This window comes from Phycodurus eques, chromosome 17 (assembly GCF_024500275.1).
Source record: "Phycodurus eques isolate BA_2022a chromosome 17, UOR_Pequ_1.1, whole genome shotgun sequence".
Taxonomy (NCBI): Eukaryota; Metazoa; Chordata; class Actinopteri; order Syngnathiformes; family Syngnathidae; genus Phycodurus; species Phycodurus eques.
In genome coordinates, this window is record NC_084541.1 from 14,748,230 (window position 1) to 14,765,622 (window position 17,393).

Genomic DNA, 17,393 nt, shown 5'->3' on the forward strand with positions numbered 1-17,393 from the left:
TGGGTTCGTAGGGTTTGAAAAGGTGCAGTTGGGAGTGGGGTGGGCGCGGATGCGCCTGGTTGCCTGAGTGCAGGTTAAGCCGCTAATTGGTAGCAAAGGGAGACGGGTTGCCAGATTGCGATGGCCACCAGGAGGGGCCGTTTAAAGAGGACATCTGTTCCTGCCGGTGAGCAGCCGCCCTCGCAGCTCGCCGCAGTCGCTCGTCGTCTTTTCACAGCAACGTGATAACGTGGACGCCCCCCTCGACTACAACATGGGCATGAAAAGGGTTGCACAGCTGGCCAATATGTTCTTGTCCTGTTGCATCTATATAATTTTTCTTCATTATTAGGCCCTCACGGAATCGCTTTGATTATTATTCTTTCGACAAGTAGACGTCCGACAGGAAGTTGCCCATTTTGGTTTGAAGCAGTCATTTTGGGGGAATTCCTTCGGTAGCCGTCCCTGGAACCTTAGAAAGACTCAACCTCTGTCACCAGTTTCACCAATTGACACCAAATTGGGTGGACATGTCTATCGTAAAAAGATACATAAAACCCATGCATGAAATCGAACAGGAAGTCGGCCAATTTGGTATGAAGCAGGCATTCTGTCTGGATTCCAGGGATCTTATTTTGGCAAACTCTTCCAAGGGATTACGCCCAAATGAGCCCCGATTGGAAGCAGGCATTCTAGACAGATGGGTGATGCTGAATTCCCAAGTTTTTATGGCTATGCGGTTAATATTGATGGAGCTACGTATCAAAGTTTGGAGGATTCGCCATCAAAAAGGGGGTTCATATTATTGGATAGGTGCCTGCATGATTTGACATAAGTTATCCTCGTATACAAATCTCTACCTTTGTTTCCCGTCCATCCGTATCAGGATACGCCATCCTGCAGGCCATCATGGAGAGGGCGGGGCAGAACAACTGGCAGGTGAGCGCCATCTGCGTGGAGAACTTCAACGACGCCAACTACCGACGGCTCCTGGAAGACCTGGATCGGCGGCAGGAGAAGAAGTTTGTGATCGACCTCGAAGCCGAGAGGCTGCAGAACATGCTGGAACAGGTCGGCCTCAAAAGTAGCACTGAGAAACCCCAATAAGCATATTATCTTTGCTCTTGATCCTGATAGTTCCAAGGTATTTCTGTCTCGAAAGTATCATATTTTAACAAGGAAAACTAGTAACACCATATTTTGCACACAACGATATTATCACAATATTTTGGTTGCGGTACTGATGGTATCACAATATTTTGATGATTATAAAGATAAAATCACGATATTTTTGCCCTGATGAAGATTGTATCAAAATATTTTTGACACCATATTCATTGTATTTCTTGGAAATCAGTTTGTTTGTTGAGAAATACATCAGTACATTCAAAGTCGTGTTTACCATTATTTTCCTGTACAAGAATCTGGTGCTTTGGCGTGCTAATGGAGAAGATATATGAATGTATTTCTCTTTCGATGTATCCAGTGTGGTTGGCTTCAATCAGTTCGATGTTTGTCTCGCAGTCTTTGAGTTAGCTAATAGGAAAAGATTGGAAGTGGAGAGCAGCCTGTTCTGATCTCTAGCGGCGTTCTACTTTGGCATAAACACGCTCACCTTCCTCCTCCCCCTGCGCTCGTCTTCCTCACATCTTTCCGCAGGGGCAAATGGTGTCTGTTCAATTATTCACCGAATCTCCATTCTTGACATCTGCCAAGCCATTTACGTTTTACACACATGGGGTGCTTTTTTCCCCCCAAACAGCAGCGCACGTTGCGCTTAACAAGCTGGTGTGATGTCATATTTAGTGGTTGCGGTCAAATTTCACTTCAAAACCATAACGTGATGTTTTATCTAACATCAGTTCGGAATATCAACATTTGTATTTACACAGTGCCAATTTAGATTAAAAGTTTAATAGCTGCATTTATGACCAAAACTGTCTGAAAATAGAGATATTGATAGATTATATTTTGATAAATAGAAAGCTATTATGAAAAGCTTTCTATTTATTATGAATGTGAGATTTCTGAAGTCACACACATTTCCGCTCTGCACTTTTGTACTTTCTTTCAAAGTCGCCCTTTGAAGCTGTTAGGTTTTTATTGTATTATTATTATTATCCTTGCGAGCTCTCCGGAGAGATTTAAATTGTTTCCATTTTTTTCTCGCTGCTTAGTTCACACTCTCACTAAGTGGCTGTCCAGTGGGATTTTCCGGCAGATGTCAGCTTTCAAAATCGTTTTTTATCAACACGTTAACTTGTGTGTGTGTGTGTGTGTGTGTGTGTGTGTGTGTGTCACACCGAGCATTGTCTGAAGGTATTTACGTCCAGTCACGCTAGCTCGCCCGTCACGCGCATGGCTCAACACAATTAACGTGTGATGATGTCACGCGGTCAATTTTCCGTCTCTTTGCAGATCGTCAGTGTGGGGAAGCACGTCAAAGGCTACCATTACATCATGGCCAACCTGGTGAGGTCAAAGGAACGTACTGATTGACTTGTCTTCTTTGTGCAATTGAAACTCTTAATAAGTCGAACACCTTCAAGGCCGTGTAATGGAGTAAGTTGAGCGAATATTTTACTAATGTCGCTCGAAAGCTTGCTGTTCGAACTGCCGTTGAGAGTTTAGTTTGACAGGAATCAAAGGATTAACTTGTGGGCTTTGCTTTTCTTTGGTTTCCCCCCCCCCCCCCCCCCTATGGTTTAGATTTTATTTTATTTTTCAGAGTTTTAGCACAGCAGAAGTTTGAATATTATTATTTGCATGATTTCCTATAAGGGGAAAAAAAATCTTCTGTATTCCATTCGGAGTGCTCTGTTTATGTATTTTAAATGATGTCATGACCTCGTGGCCTACAGTAACCTAAATTCTAATATTTGCTCCATTAAATTGTATTAATTTATTCCCAATATGTAGTGTTTCTCTTGGCTGCATTTCTTCCTTCATGTCGAATTTTTTTGTCCAATCGGATTTCAGCCTCTGTGTTGCCATATCAAGCTCATCTGCCCTTCAGAGTCAGTATAAACTTAAACTATATTAGGAACGTGACAATCAAATTTCAGATTCGTCCTCACAGGGGCAGAGCGTTGGCCCTCGATGACATCATCATTATTCGATCATCTGATTGGTTAGTCAGAGCAAAACCTGTTACAGCCAGCTTTGACTGCCAAAGAACTTCTATGGCAATCTGTACACGTTAATATATTTAATAATCAGCAACTGTGGTGAGTATGTTGTATTTTGCTTAGTCATGTTATTAGATAAATATTGATTCTGCACTCTTCCAGGTGATCTGTGTGGCACAGTTGCTGTTTAAATGCATCTTTTAATAATATTGGTTTCTAGAATTTTGACATGGTAGTGACGGTATTAAGAGATGGATTAAGTCGATTAAGTCCCCACTGACGGTCCAGGTACCTAATACACGGCCCACCGTTGCAATAAATGCATCACTGTCTTGATTTCGCTCAAAAAACTGCCAAATAGAACACTGCCCCTACTGTGAAACACGGAGCTGCTCGGTTATGTCCTGGGACTGTGTTGCTGCATCGGGTTTCCTGTATCTGGTCAGGGTACAGTGACATCTCAGTTCAATTTCAGTCAATTTGTGTTTTTTATTACAACTTATTTCAGTGACAATTGTGGAACCAAGGTATAATTTTGTCCAATATTCCATCGTGGAGGTGTTGAAAGGCAAAACGAAAAGGCAATCAGCGCACCCTCCACATCTACGATTTCTCCCGTGACGAGTCTTTGTGCTCATCGCCCCCTCAAGGGTTTTAAGGACATCAATCTGGAGCGCTTCATGCATGGCGGCGCCAACGTGACGGGCTTCCAGCTGGTCGACTTCAGCAATCCCATGGTCATCAAACTGATGCAGCGCTGGAACAAACTGGATCAGAGGGAGTATCCGGGCTCCGATGCACCGCCCAAGGTAAAGCCTGCACACATAATATGATAGATGTTGGTGAAAAACTATAGTATAACAATCATATCATATTATTTTGCCCAAGTTAACAATAGTGTTATGATAGTTTACTCCAAAATGTAAATATATATAGCAATACAACAATCAGTATACAACAATCAGAATGACAATATCAGTAGTGCGTATACCGATATTTTGGCAACAATAACAACAGTATCACGATATTTTGTATTCCATAACAATAGTATCATGATCATTTTCAATACAATAAAAATAGTATCAAGGTATTTCACTCAGATAACGATAGTACCATGATATTTTTTCCTTGACAACAATAGTATCACAACAGTTTGCGCATGATGACATTAGTATTCCGATATTTCACCCCGATAACACAATAGATATTTCACCCCGATTCCCACAATAACGATAGTGTCACAATATTCTGTCCATGAAAGCAGTCTGAATCCAATGTCAATAGAATTACAAAATTTTGACACGATTAAAGTAGTGTCTCGTGATATTTTTCCCTCAATACAATAACAATACTATGAAGATATTTCTCGCCAATAACTATAGTGTTACAATAACCTTCCCTCGGTAACAATGGTATTACGATATTTTTTCCTCGATAACAACAGTATCCCAACATTTTGCCCAAAATGACGATAGTATTTGGATATTTTCTATATTTTATAGTATCACAATTAGTTTTCCTTCAATAACAATAGTATCACAATATTTTGCCTACAGTAACAGTCATATGTGGATACAATAGCAAAATCTCACAATATTTTTGCCACTACCAAATCTGTATCTGTATACAATAACAATAATGTCACAGTATTTCAATCCAATAACGACAGTATCACAATAATTTACCCTCGGTAAAAATGGTATCACAATATTTTTTGTTTTAACGATAGTATCACAAAATCTTTTTCATTATTGAGTCACAATTTTTCTTACCTCAATAACAAAAATATCACTATATTTAGGACATGATAGCAAAAGTATCACCATAATGTGGCTGTGATAACAATCACGGTATATTGCTTTGATAACCGTAGTATCATGACATTTTGCCTGGAATAACAGTCGTATCTCGATACAATAACATTAGCATTGCGATATATTTCCCCTCAAAACCGTCAAAAAAAATGATCGCAATATTTTCCCCTTGAGTACACTAGTATGGCAACCTATTGCCCATGATAAAAGTCTTTTTTTTTTCAATCCAAAAACATAAGTATCACATTTTGTATCACCAATAAACCAATAATATCACAATATTTTACTCTAACTCTACAATCAAGATACTTTGATATTTTAATAACAATTTTTTAATTTGTACATCTGTAACCAGGTGGCATCTTGACTATGATGTAGAAAATTAGATTTAATGTCATAAAGCCAGAAAATGCAAAGCATTCATTAGCCTGTTCGTACAGTCACGATCGGCTTGGCCTCGTCCACCTCGTCATTTGCAGCCATGTGACAGAATGACCCACTTTACTATTTTTTTAATATATTTTTTTTCTTTCGTCGCACGGATAGCAAATGGCAGTGGGGCAAGAAGGCAGTCAGCAAAATGCCCGCCTCGAGCAAATCGTTTTTTATTATTATATTTAGGAAGCAGCTGCAGTGGTGTGGAAAGAGTGTGAGTCAAGCTTATGTACGTGTGTATCTGATGGATCAAACCGCTTCAATTAAAAGTTTACACCATGGAGCAATATTGCACAACTCTGTGAGTGTGTGTCTATGTGTGTGTGCGTCTTCTCGGAGTTTCTCTGTAAAGTGCTCTCGCTCCTGGAAATCCATTCAGATCCGTGCAGATGACGGTATTTTTAAAATATTTTAAAACAAGGTTGTTTTGCACTCCTGGGGTCGAAAAAGGTTTCCAGGAAACATTTGAAAATAACCTTAACAAAATAATGAATCATCATCATAAGCGTCACTTCACTCCTCCCGCATCCCCGACCAAAGCCACGGCCGTCACTAACGTGCATGAGACATGCACTGTACGAAACGTCGGGAGCATGAGTTACTCATGTCGGAAGGTTGCCTAACATGATATGTTACCAGTTTGATGTTGTATTTTTGGGAATGTACAACCCCAATTCCAATGAAGTTGGTACATTGTGATAAACGTAAATAAAAACAGAATACAGTGATTTGCAAATCATGTTCAACCTATATTTAATTGAATACATTACAAAGACAATATATTTAATGTTCAAACTGATAAACTTGATTGTTGTTAGAAAATAATTATTAACTTAGAGTTTTATGGCTGCAACATGTTCCAAAAGAGCTGGGACAGGGTCATGTTTACCACTGTGTTACATACATTCAATAAACGTTTGGGAACTGAGGACACTAATTGTTGAAGCTTTCTAGGTGGAATTCTTTCCCATTCTTGCTTGATGTACAGCTTTAGCTGTTCAACAGTCCGGGGTATCAGTTGTCGTATTTTACGCTTCATAATGCGCCACACATTTTCTATGGGAGACAGGTCTGGACTGCAGGCAGGCCAGTCTATTACCCGCACTGTTTTACTATGAAGCCACGCTGTTGTAACACGTGCAGAATGTGGTTTGGCATTGTCTTGCTGAAATAAGCAGGGGCGTCCATGAAAAAGATGTTGCTTGGATGGCAGCGTATGTTTCTCCAAAACCTGTATGTACCTTTCAGCATTAATGGTGCCTTCACAGATGTGTAAGTGACCCATGCCATTGGCACTAACACAGCCCCATACCAACACAGATGCTGGCTTTTGTACTTGCTAAGGACGCAAGTTCAAAAGCCAGTGTTCCTGAGCCCATGTAGATATATCCTTTACACATTGATGTCGTTTTTTTTATGCAGTGCCGCCTGAGGGATCAAAGGTCACGGGCATTCAATGTTGTTTTTTTAATCAAAGGAATTTTCATGCACAGACATTAAAGAGTTGCTGAGCCCATTAGAACACTGTTGCTGGCCAAAACAGGAGCACCTAAATGGTCTTTTAGCGACATATGGTCGCTCCACAATCTTGTGTGCGTTCATGTTTATGTTTATAGTCCTTTATTTTTTTGTTATACAACCCACTTACATTTGACCTAAATTGTAACAGACTGGCAATATTATTTCATGTTTGTACATCTAAAGGCCTTCCCCCGAATTAAAGGCCCTGCGTGTACGGTATGTAAGTCCACGCTGCGGGCCTCTCGTCAGAGTGAAGAAGAGAACAATAATGTCACTGCGAGCTGTGCGCTAATGAAAAGGAGTCACCGCCAGCCGGAAGCAAAGCTGATGAACTCCCGCTAGTCGAGATGATTAAAGTCAGCCTTTTTATTCCCTCCCCGCCTGGGCTAAACACTCACTCTTCATCTTTGGACCACCACCCTCTATTAGTTTCCTGTATTTGGGGAGGGTAATTGATTGCTTATAAGAAAGACAAGGGCAAATAGTTGCACAGTCTTCAGGTCAAAGATAAATGAGGGGCGGCTCATATGTTGTTCCTGCGCATCATGTACCTGCTTTGATTTCTTGTGCAGCCCGTCTAGGTAGCAAACTACAAAATGGTCCCACATCATACAAGCCCAATTCAAATGAAGTTGGGATGTTGTGTTAAACATAAATAAAAACAGAATACAATGACTTGCAAATCATCCATTCATCCAGCCATCCATTTTCTGCCGCTTATCCAAGGTTGGGTCGCGGGGGCAGTAGCTTTAGCAGGGACGCCCAGACTTCCCTCTCCCCAGCCCCTTCATCCAGCTTTTCCGGGGGGATCCCGAGGCGCTCACTCATTTCGGCCACTTATATCCGGGATCTTGTGTGCCGCCTGAGCGATCGAAGGTCACGGGCATTCAATGTTGGTTTTCGACCGTGCCGCTTACATGCAGTGATTTCTCCGGATTCTCTGAACCTTTTGATGATATTATGGACCCTAGATGATGAAATCCCTAAATTCCTTGCAATTGTATGTTGAGGAACATTGTCCTTAAACTGTTGGATTATTTTCTCACGCACTTGTTCACAAAGAGGTGAACCTTTTTTTGGGGGTGGCCACGTCTGTCTAGGCAGAAAACTCTTCAGGCTAAAACTACTACTCAATTTCTGGTGCTGCCATGGCATCTACAACAATTTTGTATTTTTTTTTTTTAACTAAAAGTGGTACCACAAAAAGAAATTTGCATCAGTACGTTACATGACATTGTTGGAATTTGGAGTTTCAATTTCTTGTGCAATCTGTCTAGGCATCAAAGTGGCTTAAACTACTTTGAATATTGTTAGCTTCTCTTTGAAAACGGTCCCACACCTTACTTTGCATAACATTTAATTTGCGTTAGGGTTGATGGAACTACTCCAAAAAAAATTTTATGCTGCCCATTTAGGCAGGAAATTAATTTAGAATTGTTACTTCCCCTGTGACAATGGTACCAGAACACACGTCACATTACCACCGTAGCATTACATTACATGCTGATAGAAGTGCGACCGAGTATCTAAACTGCTTTTGTTGTCTTCTGTGTCAAAATGGTCCCAGAACAAACTTTTATTAGCAGTATTCAATTACATTACGCTGTTGGACCCACTACATATCATGTTTCAGATTCAGTTTATTGTGCTTCCCATACTAGGCAGCACTCAAATTCTTTTCACTTTCTTTTGATCGAAGAACAAAACTTCAGCAAAATCAAGGTTAGAGTTGCTCCACAAATTCCAAAATTGATACATGGACTTATCGTACCTTCCAGTACACTTCGGCGTTGACGTACGACGGGGTGATGGTGATGGCCGAGGCCTTCAGGAACCTGCGCAGGCAGAAGGTGGACATTTCCCGACGGGGGAACGCCGGCGACTGCCTGGCCAACCCTGCCGCACCGTGGAACCAGGGCATCGACATGGAGCGTACTCTCAAACAGGTGAGATCAAAGGAAACCCCGGGTGACGCCCAAGTGGTTCGAGTTTGTAAAATAATCCCCCCACCCGCCACCTCACCCCCGTGGGAGATAATGTCAAGTGAATTAATTTCTGTTTCTGTTTAGGTGCGGCTGCAGGGATTAACAGGTAATGTCCAGTTTGACCACTACGGCCGCAGGGTCAACTACACAATGGACGTGTTTGAGCTGAAGAATAACGGACCCAGACGGGTAAAGCAATCACGCCGTGCTTCCTTCATTCCTTCATCACATAATCCACAACCGCTGCGTTTCTAGCCGCGACCGCCAAAAAACCCGCTTTATTCGCTGCAGATGTGAATTAAAAATATGGAACAACACCATATTTACATACTGTATATACACACCTTACGTTTGACAAATACCTGACTTCATATACTCACCTAACTTCAAATAAATGACTAAATTCAAATCAACGCAAATAAGTGCCTTGTTTTAAATAAACATTCTGTCGAATAGATGGCTTTTTAAAAAGTAAAAAAAAGAAAATATACGTGAAATAAATGCCTCACTTTAAATGAATGCCTTACTTCAAACAGACACCCAACTTCAAATGGGCAAATTCAAATAATTGTCTAACTTCAAATGAATGGCTAACTTTAACTCAACTCCATACTCCAAATAAAAGACTTCAGTTCAGCAGTTTATTTCAAATACAGGTTTTACTTGAAATAAATGCCTTACTTGAAATAAACTTTGCTCCAGATGAACAGCTTCCATCAAATAAAAGGCTTACTTCATACAATTTAAATCAAATTGATGCCTTCCTTACAATAAATGCTTCGCTTTAAATAAATGCCTGTCTTTCAATCAATAAATATGCCTTACTTCAAACAAACGGCTTATTTCAAATAAACCACATACTTCAAATTAACAGCTGACTTCAAATAAATAGCTTACTACAAATAAATAACTGACTTCAATTAAACACCTTACTTCAAACAAACGGCCAACTTCAAATAAACACCCGACTTCAAATAAACAGCTTACTACAAATAAATAACTGACTTCAATTAAACACCTTACTTCAAACAAACGGCCAACTTCAAATAAACAGCTTACTACAAATAAATAACTGACTTGAATTAAACACCTTACTTCAAACAATTGGCCGACTTCAAACAAACACTTGACTTCAAATAAACAGCTTACTAAAAATGAAAGACTTCAATTAAACACCTTACTTCCAACAAATGGCAGACTTCAAATCAACAGTATCTCAAAATATGGAATATAAAGCCTGAATTAAATGCCTTACTTTAGATCAATGTTTCAAATAAATACCTTGCATTAAACAAACGCCTTACCCCACATAAAGCACATACAAACACGACTACCAATGAATTCCTTACTTAAAGTAAGCGACAGACTTCAAATAAAAAAACCTTACTACAAATAAATGGCTGACTTCAAATAAACACCTTACTTCAAATACACAGCTGATTTTAAATAAACGCCTCACTTCAAAATGAGCCGTCAGGCACTTTTCATTAATTTTGAGAGGGTGAATGAGTGCGAGGAGTGAGGACGGCATTCTGGGGGGAAATCGTCAAAAGAGTGAGAGCGATGGCGAGCGGTTTGCGATGGAGGTGGCGAGGAGAGCGAGGGAGCAGGGAGGAGCTTCCATCAATCAGATGCTGCTTTGGCCCGTCTCCTCTCACACGGCGAAGGTCCCGTTAGGACACACACGATGTGTGCGTGCGTGCGTGGGCGTGTGTTGGTCGCCCTCACATTTGACACGTTCCTTAATCATCCACGCTGGAGGTGGAAGACAATCACAGCCCATTGCTCTCTTTGTATCAGCAGCATCCATCCGTGGAACGGATGCTTGTTTTGGCCATCAAAGCTTCCGTTCCGGTCGTCGTACGGCTGGTCGGCCGCGTCGGGCGTACGCAGCCCGTGACATCCGAGGAGACTTGAAATCGTCTGACACACAACCATGCTCAAAACGAGCTGAATTTGCACCGTTTATGCCAGATTTTTAGGCAAAAAAAAAAAAAGAACTTACCTCAAATAGACGCTTCCTTTTTCACCGTTGGTAAAAGTCTTTGCACGTTCAGCATCCATTCAACATTCTGTTAATACAAAAAGAAATAATTCCCTGTCCACCATTCAGTGAACAGCGTCGTGTCTGGCTTCACCCATTGCGAAGCTTTTGTACTAATATATACCTCCCCTGAAGTAAACATCCTCCTTTGAATAAATCCCTTATGTCAATACATGTTTTATTTCGAATGAACACCTCCCTGCAAAGAAATGTCTGACTTCATATAAACACCGTACTCTAAATAAATACGTCATTTAAAGTAAATGCCTTCCTTAAAATGAACACTTTCAAATGAATGGCTATCTTGTAATCAACTCCATACGCCAAATAAAAGACTTGGTCAAATCAACATCTTACTTCAAATAAAGACTGTAGCTCAAGTAAAAATCTTACATTACGAACATTGCTTCAGATAAGTGCCTCATTTCAAATAAATGGCTCAGTTTAAACTGTGTATTTCCAATAACCATCCTCCCTTAAAATTAATGTCTTATTTCAAATAAACATCCATCCAGCCATCCGTTTTCTGAACCGCTTTATCATCACAAGGGTCGCGGGCGTGCTGGAGCCTATCCCAGCTGTCTTCGGGGGAGAGGCCAGGTCCACCTTGGACTGGTCGCCAGCCAATCGCAGGGCACCTATTAACAAACAAGCATTCACACACATATTCACACCTACGGGCAATTTATAGTCCTCAATCAACCTACCATGTATGTTTTTTTTTTTGGGGGGTGGGGGGGGGGGGGGGAGGAAACCGTAGTGCCCGGAGAAAACCCACGCAGGCACGGGGAGAACATGCAAACTCCACAGAGGCGGGGCTGGGGATTGAACCCCGGTCCAACAAAACTGTGAGGCAGACACTCGTCGGCCACCGTGCCGCCAATCCAAAGCAATGATTCACAAATCAGCTTACTTTAAATAAACACCCTCCCTTCAGACAATTGCCAGAAAATTAAACGCCTTTAAAATAAATACCTTACTTACTACTTATTAACCCTACCCCTACTTCAAATAAGTATTACTTAACATAAACTACTTAATGCAAATAAATGTCTCTTCAAATACTTACCGTACTTCAAATTAAAGCCTAATTTCAAATAAATACCTCCCTCAAAATGAATGCCTTGTGTCACATAAACAACCCCTTAAAATAATCACCTCACTTAAAACAAACATCTTACGGCCAATAAATGCCTCTGTTAAAATCAATACCTTATTTCAAATAAGCGTATCACTTAACAGAAACTCCTTACTGCAAGTAAATGTCTCTCTTCAAATGTATGCCTTATTCAAATAAACGCCTTACTGAACATATATTCCCCGTTAAAATAAACACCCTCCCATTAACAAAACACCTTACGTAAAATAAATGTCTCACTTAAAATAAATGCCTCACTCAAAATAAACCCCTCAGTTTAAATTAACACCTTGCTTCAAATAAATGCCTCCCTTGAAATAAACAGCTTGCTTCAAGCCAAACCCTCACTTCAAAATCAATGTTTTACTGCAAATAAATGCTTTCCTTGAAATCAATGCCTTAGTGATTAAACGAAGGGCCAGTATTCTCTGCCATTGTGCAAATGAACACAAGTAGCGACACGTGAATAGTCTTCGCCTTAGGCGGTTGTCATCTTACATTGCGCTTCCCTCAGATCGGCTACTGGAACGACGCCGACAAACTGGTGCTGATCCAGGACTCGCCGCTCCTCCCCAACGACACGTCCGGCATGGAAAACCGCACCGTGGTGGTCACCACCATCATGGTAAGAAAAAAGCCCGTCTGCATGGACCGGTATGATCGTCTTTATGATTAGGAAGGATTTGCACTGCCAAAAGGCTTTGTTTATTACAATTTGCTGCAAAACGACACTGATCTTAAAAACACCTGAAGGAAACGCAGGAGACCCGACATGGGTGGTAAACTATGATGCCAGCTGCAATTGTATCCCTCATTCTCGGTAATTTGCGCTCAGTATTTGCACGACGACAACGACGTGCTTACAATTTCGCCACATGCTGTTTTTACCTTTGTAATGTGGCTGCTCTTTTATCGCTATTTAGTAGAAACCCACACAAAAAAACTGCTCAAAAAAGCACAGAAACAGTTATTTATGAAACAGTTCCAGATCAAGCTTACACTGTAAAAACTCACATCAAACCAAGAATAAATACCTCAAATTAAGGCTCAGTGTGCAAGATATTTCTTCTTACCAGGCAGTATTGTGTAAAAGCATTTAATTTGTTTCATTTTCTTCCTCCTTAAAAATCTTAAAAACTGTTCTAGCTTGTTATTTTGATTTATTACCGTTGATGAGTAAGTTTATCTTAAAATATGAAACATCATAATTCTATAGGTTTTGATAGTATAAATTCAAGCATTGGTAGGGGTTTTGAAGCTTATGTTTACAGTGTTCCCCACATTATCAGAAATTCATCTCTTCACTTTTTTTTTTTTTTTTTTTTAAACCTATCCTCTGTTATACACTAAAGTACTTTCCTATTTCTGAGATGACTGGCCGGCGAACAGTTCAGGGTGTAATCTGCCTTTCGCCTGAAGATAGCTGGGATGGGCTCCAGCACCCCCACGACCCTCGTGAGGAGAAGCGGAACGCAAGATGGATGGATGAATTGATTTCTGCGGGGAAGCAGTGCACCATCAACACTGTGTATAGTGGGGATGGGGCGCTGCTGACCTCGACTCGGGACGTTGTGATCCGGTAGAGAGAATACTTCCTAGACCTCCTCAATTCCACCGACACTACTTCCCATGAGGAAGCAGAGTCTGGGTTCTCTGAGGCGGGCTCTCCTATCTCTGGGGTTGAGGTCACCGAGGTGGTTAAAAAGCTCCTCGGTGGCAGGGCCCCGGGGGTGGATGAGATTCACCCAGAGTTCCTAAAGGCTCTGCATGTTGTGGGGCTGTCCTGGTTGACACGCCTCTGCAGCATCGCGTGAACATCGGGGACAGTGCCTCTGGATTGGCAGACTGGGGTGGTGGTCCCCCTTTTTAAGAAGGGGGATCACAGTCCTATTCAGGGGTGCTGGAGAGGAGGGTCCGTCGGGAAGTCGAATCTCAAATTCAGGAGGAGTAGTGTGGTGTTCGGCGGCACGGTGGCCGACTGGTTAGAGCGTCGGCCTCACAGTTCTGAGGTGCGCCTGTGTGGAGTTTGCATGTTCTCCCCGTGCCTGCGTGGGTTTTCTCCGGGCACTCCGGTTTCCTCCCACATCCCGAAAACATGCATTAATTGGAGACTCTAAATTGCCCGTAGGCATGACTGTTTGGCTGGCAACCAGTTCAGGGTGTACCCCGCCTCCTGTCCGATGACAGCTGGGATAGGCTCCAGCATGCCCGCGACCCTAGTGAGGAGAAGTGGCTCAGAAAATGGATGGATGGAGAGTGTGGTTTTCGTCCTGGCCGTGGAACAGTGGACCAGCTCTACACTCTTGGCAAGGTCCTCGAGGTTGCATGGGAGTTCGCCCAACCAATCTACATGTGTTTTGTGGACTTGGAGAAGTCGTTCGACCGTCTCCCTTGGGGGGACCTGTGGGGGGGTGCTTCGGGAGTATGGGGTACCGAACCCCCCGATACGGGCTGTTCGGTCCCTGTAAGACCGGAGTCAGAGTTTGGTCTGCATATCCGGCAGTAAATCGGACTCGTTTCCGGTGAAGGTTGGACTCCACCAAGGCTGCCCTTTGTCACCGATTCTGTTCATAACTTTTATGGGCAGAATTTAAAGGCGCAGCCGAGGCGTAGAGGGGGTCCGGTTTGGTGGCCTCAGTATTGCATCTCTACTTTTTGCAGATTCTGTTGGCTTCATCAAGCCGTGACCTACAATTCTCACTGGAGCAGTTCGCAGCTGAGTGTGAAGCGGCTGGGATGAGAATCAGCACCTCCAAATCTGAGACCATGGTCCTCAGTCGGAAAAGGGTGGCTTGCCCTCTCAGGTCAGGGATGAGATCCTGCCCCAAGTGGAGGAGTTCGAGTATCTTGGGGTCTTGTTCACGAGTGAGGGAAGAATGGAACGGGAGATTGACAGGCGGATCGGTGCAGCATCTGCAGTGATGCAGACTTTGTATCGGTCTTTGCTGGCTTACCGGTCGATCTATGTTCCTACCCTCACCTTTGGTCACGAGCTGTGGGTCGTGACCGAAAGAACAAGATCCAGGATACAAGCGGCCGAAATGAGTTTCCTCCGCAGGGTGTCCGGGCTCTCCCTTAGAGATAGGGTGAGAAGCTCGGTCATCCGGGAGGATATCAGAGTAGAGCCGCTGCTCCTCCATATCGAGAGGAGCCAGATGAGGTGGCTGGGGCATCTGATTCGGATGCCTCCCGGACACCTCCCCGGTGAGGTGTTCCGGGCACGTCCCACCGGGAGGAGACCCCGGGGATGACCCAGGACAAGCTGGAGAGACTACGTTTTTCGGCTGGCCTGGGAACACCTCGGGATCCCCCCGGAAGAGCTGGATGAAGTGGCTTGGGAGAGGGAAGTCTGGGCATCCCTGCTAAAGCTACTGCCCCCACGACCCGACCTCGGATGAGCGGTAGAAAATGGATGAATGGATGAAATGACACTTTAACACACACGAAGCAGCCACACATAAAAACAGAGCATATAACCATTCTCAATACATCTTTTTGTCTTGCTCTTAATCACGCTGCATCTCTTCCAGTAGACCTCAGTGCTGCCGAGCATGTTGTGGCACAACCTGGTCCTACACCGAAAGCATGAAACTCGAAATTCGGACTTGCCTGTACAGTATACTGTAAAATCTGCGATACAGTGAGGGAACACTGTAATATAGTTCAAGGCCAGTTAGTAAGACAGGCTTTTGGCACGGCAGGTGATTTTGCGAGAGCGTAAACGGAGCGGCCGAGCGGAGGCGCGGAAACTGAGGTTTGGGGGTCAACAGCTCAGCACAATCCTCCCCTCTTTTCAGCCCCCAGTGAGGAACCCCATTTTAAGAAACTGAGCCCCCAGCTGGACAGCAAGCGGGATATGACACAAGAAGACGAGCCCAAACCAAGCCCGAAAGACACAGCGGCCGTGTTAATGGACGCCCCCGTTTAAAAAGCAAATGGAGCCGTAATGGAGTCCCCTTGAGAGGAAAACGAAATGCAAATGGGAGGAAACGAGGATAAACACGCCGCTGTCTTTGTCCTTGTGTGTCACGCATTTCACGCTCCGTGTTGTGATCACAGCATCCGTCGATTTGGGATTCTTTTTTTTTTTTTCCCGCCCACGGAACCTCTCTGCCGAGCAGACAGTGAATGTCAAAGTGATTTCCTGTTTTGCTGTAAATCTGTCAATTGGTGCAGACTACCTACGTTACTCAGCTCCACGAGCCTCACCGTAGATTACACGGACTAACGATCAAGTGTTTGCCATGTTGGTGACGTGTAATGATGTTTTATTGTGCTCAACAAACGTGGTTGGAACCATATGTTAGCTTCACGCTAACAGAAACAAACCCCAAATAACGACTTGCATCATCCATTTTACTGTCACGAGATTTCATAGGTCAATTTTGAAGCAACTGAGGCAAAACGGATTCATTCTCAACCACTTTGCCAGACCTGACCCCGCAGAAACGTTTATTGAAGTAAGGTGTTTATTTTTTGAGAAGCTTGTTTATTTGCAGTTATTTCAAGTAATGTTTAGTTGAGCTACGTTTTTATAGTACTTGAACTAAGTTGTTTTTTTCAAACAAGGTATTTATTTGAAGTTATTTATTTGAAGTCAGGCATTTAATTTTTTTTATGTAAGGTTTTTCAGTGAAGTTTATTGAACGCAGGCGTTTCTTTGAAGTAGTGTGTTTCTTAAGTCAGGCATAACTTAAGTCAGGCATAACTTTGGGAAGTTTAATTTTTTATTGAAGTCAGGCATTTATTTGAAGTAAGGTGTTTATTTTAGGTCAGGCATTAATTTGCAGTAAGATGTATGTTGTGGTAATATGAAGTACACAGATCTTAACGACACTTGAAGGAAATGCAAGTTGTTTGAAGTTAGGGGATTTTTTTTTTAAGTCAGGTTCTATTTGAAACGGTGTTTGCTTGAGGTAAGTTGTTTATTTCAAGTCAGCTGTTTATTTTGAGTAAGATGTTTACTGTTTTTATTTGAAGGCGGCATTTATTTAAAGTAAGTTTTTATTGGAAGGCAGGGCTTTATTTAGAGTGGCGAATTTACTGTTTATTTGGAATTAGGTGTGTATTTTAAGTTAGGTGTTTATTAAATTTGTTTGAAGTAACATCAGGCATTAATGTGATGTTTATTTGAAGTCAGGTGTTTATTGAAACAGGAGGTCAGAACAGTCAAAATTTCAAATAAAAGTCATATTTAAGAAAATAATGATCATTAATTTTAATGTCACTAGAGGAAATTTAGTCAAAAAAGACCTTGATCCTGATGCTGCTGTAATGACTGATACTTCTTTCGTCCAATGACATCGACAGCCACGGACCAACCAGCCAATAACCGTACACCGGGACCGT

General features: G+C 42.3%; 1 protein-coding gene across 4 annotated transcripts in view; it reads left to right on the forward strand.

Annotated features, from left to right (window-relative positions):
* The window catches only part of gria4b (glutamate receptor, ionotropic, AMPA 4b), a 90,411-nt gene that overhangs the window by 47,200 nt on the left and 25,818 nt on the right, over positions 1-17,393 (forward strand). For 3 of the 4 annotated variants that reach the window (XM_061702244.1, XM_061702247.1, XM_061702245.1), the window contains exons 4-9: positions 866-1,050; positions 2,398-2,451; positions 3,758-3,916; positions 8,656-8,823; positions 8,947-9,051; positions 12,559-12,669. In XM_061702244.1, coding sequence (XP_061558228.1) covers positions 866-1,050; positions 2,398-2,451; positions 3,758-3,916; positions 8,656-8,823; positions 8,947-9,051; positions 12,559-12,669 — 782 coding nt within the window. Of the gene's footprint in view, positions 1-865; positions 1,051-2,397; positions 2,452-3,757; positions 3,917-8,655; positions 8,824-8,946; positions 9,052-12,558; positions 12,670-15,841; positions 16,114-17,393 lie in introns of those variants that run through there. The other variant, XM_061702246.1, reaches the window with a different exon arrangement.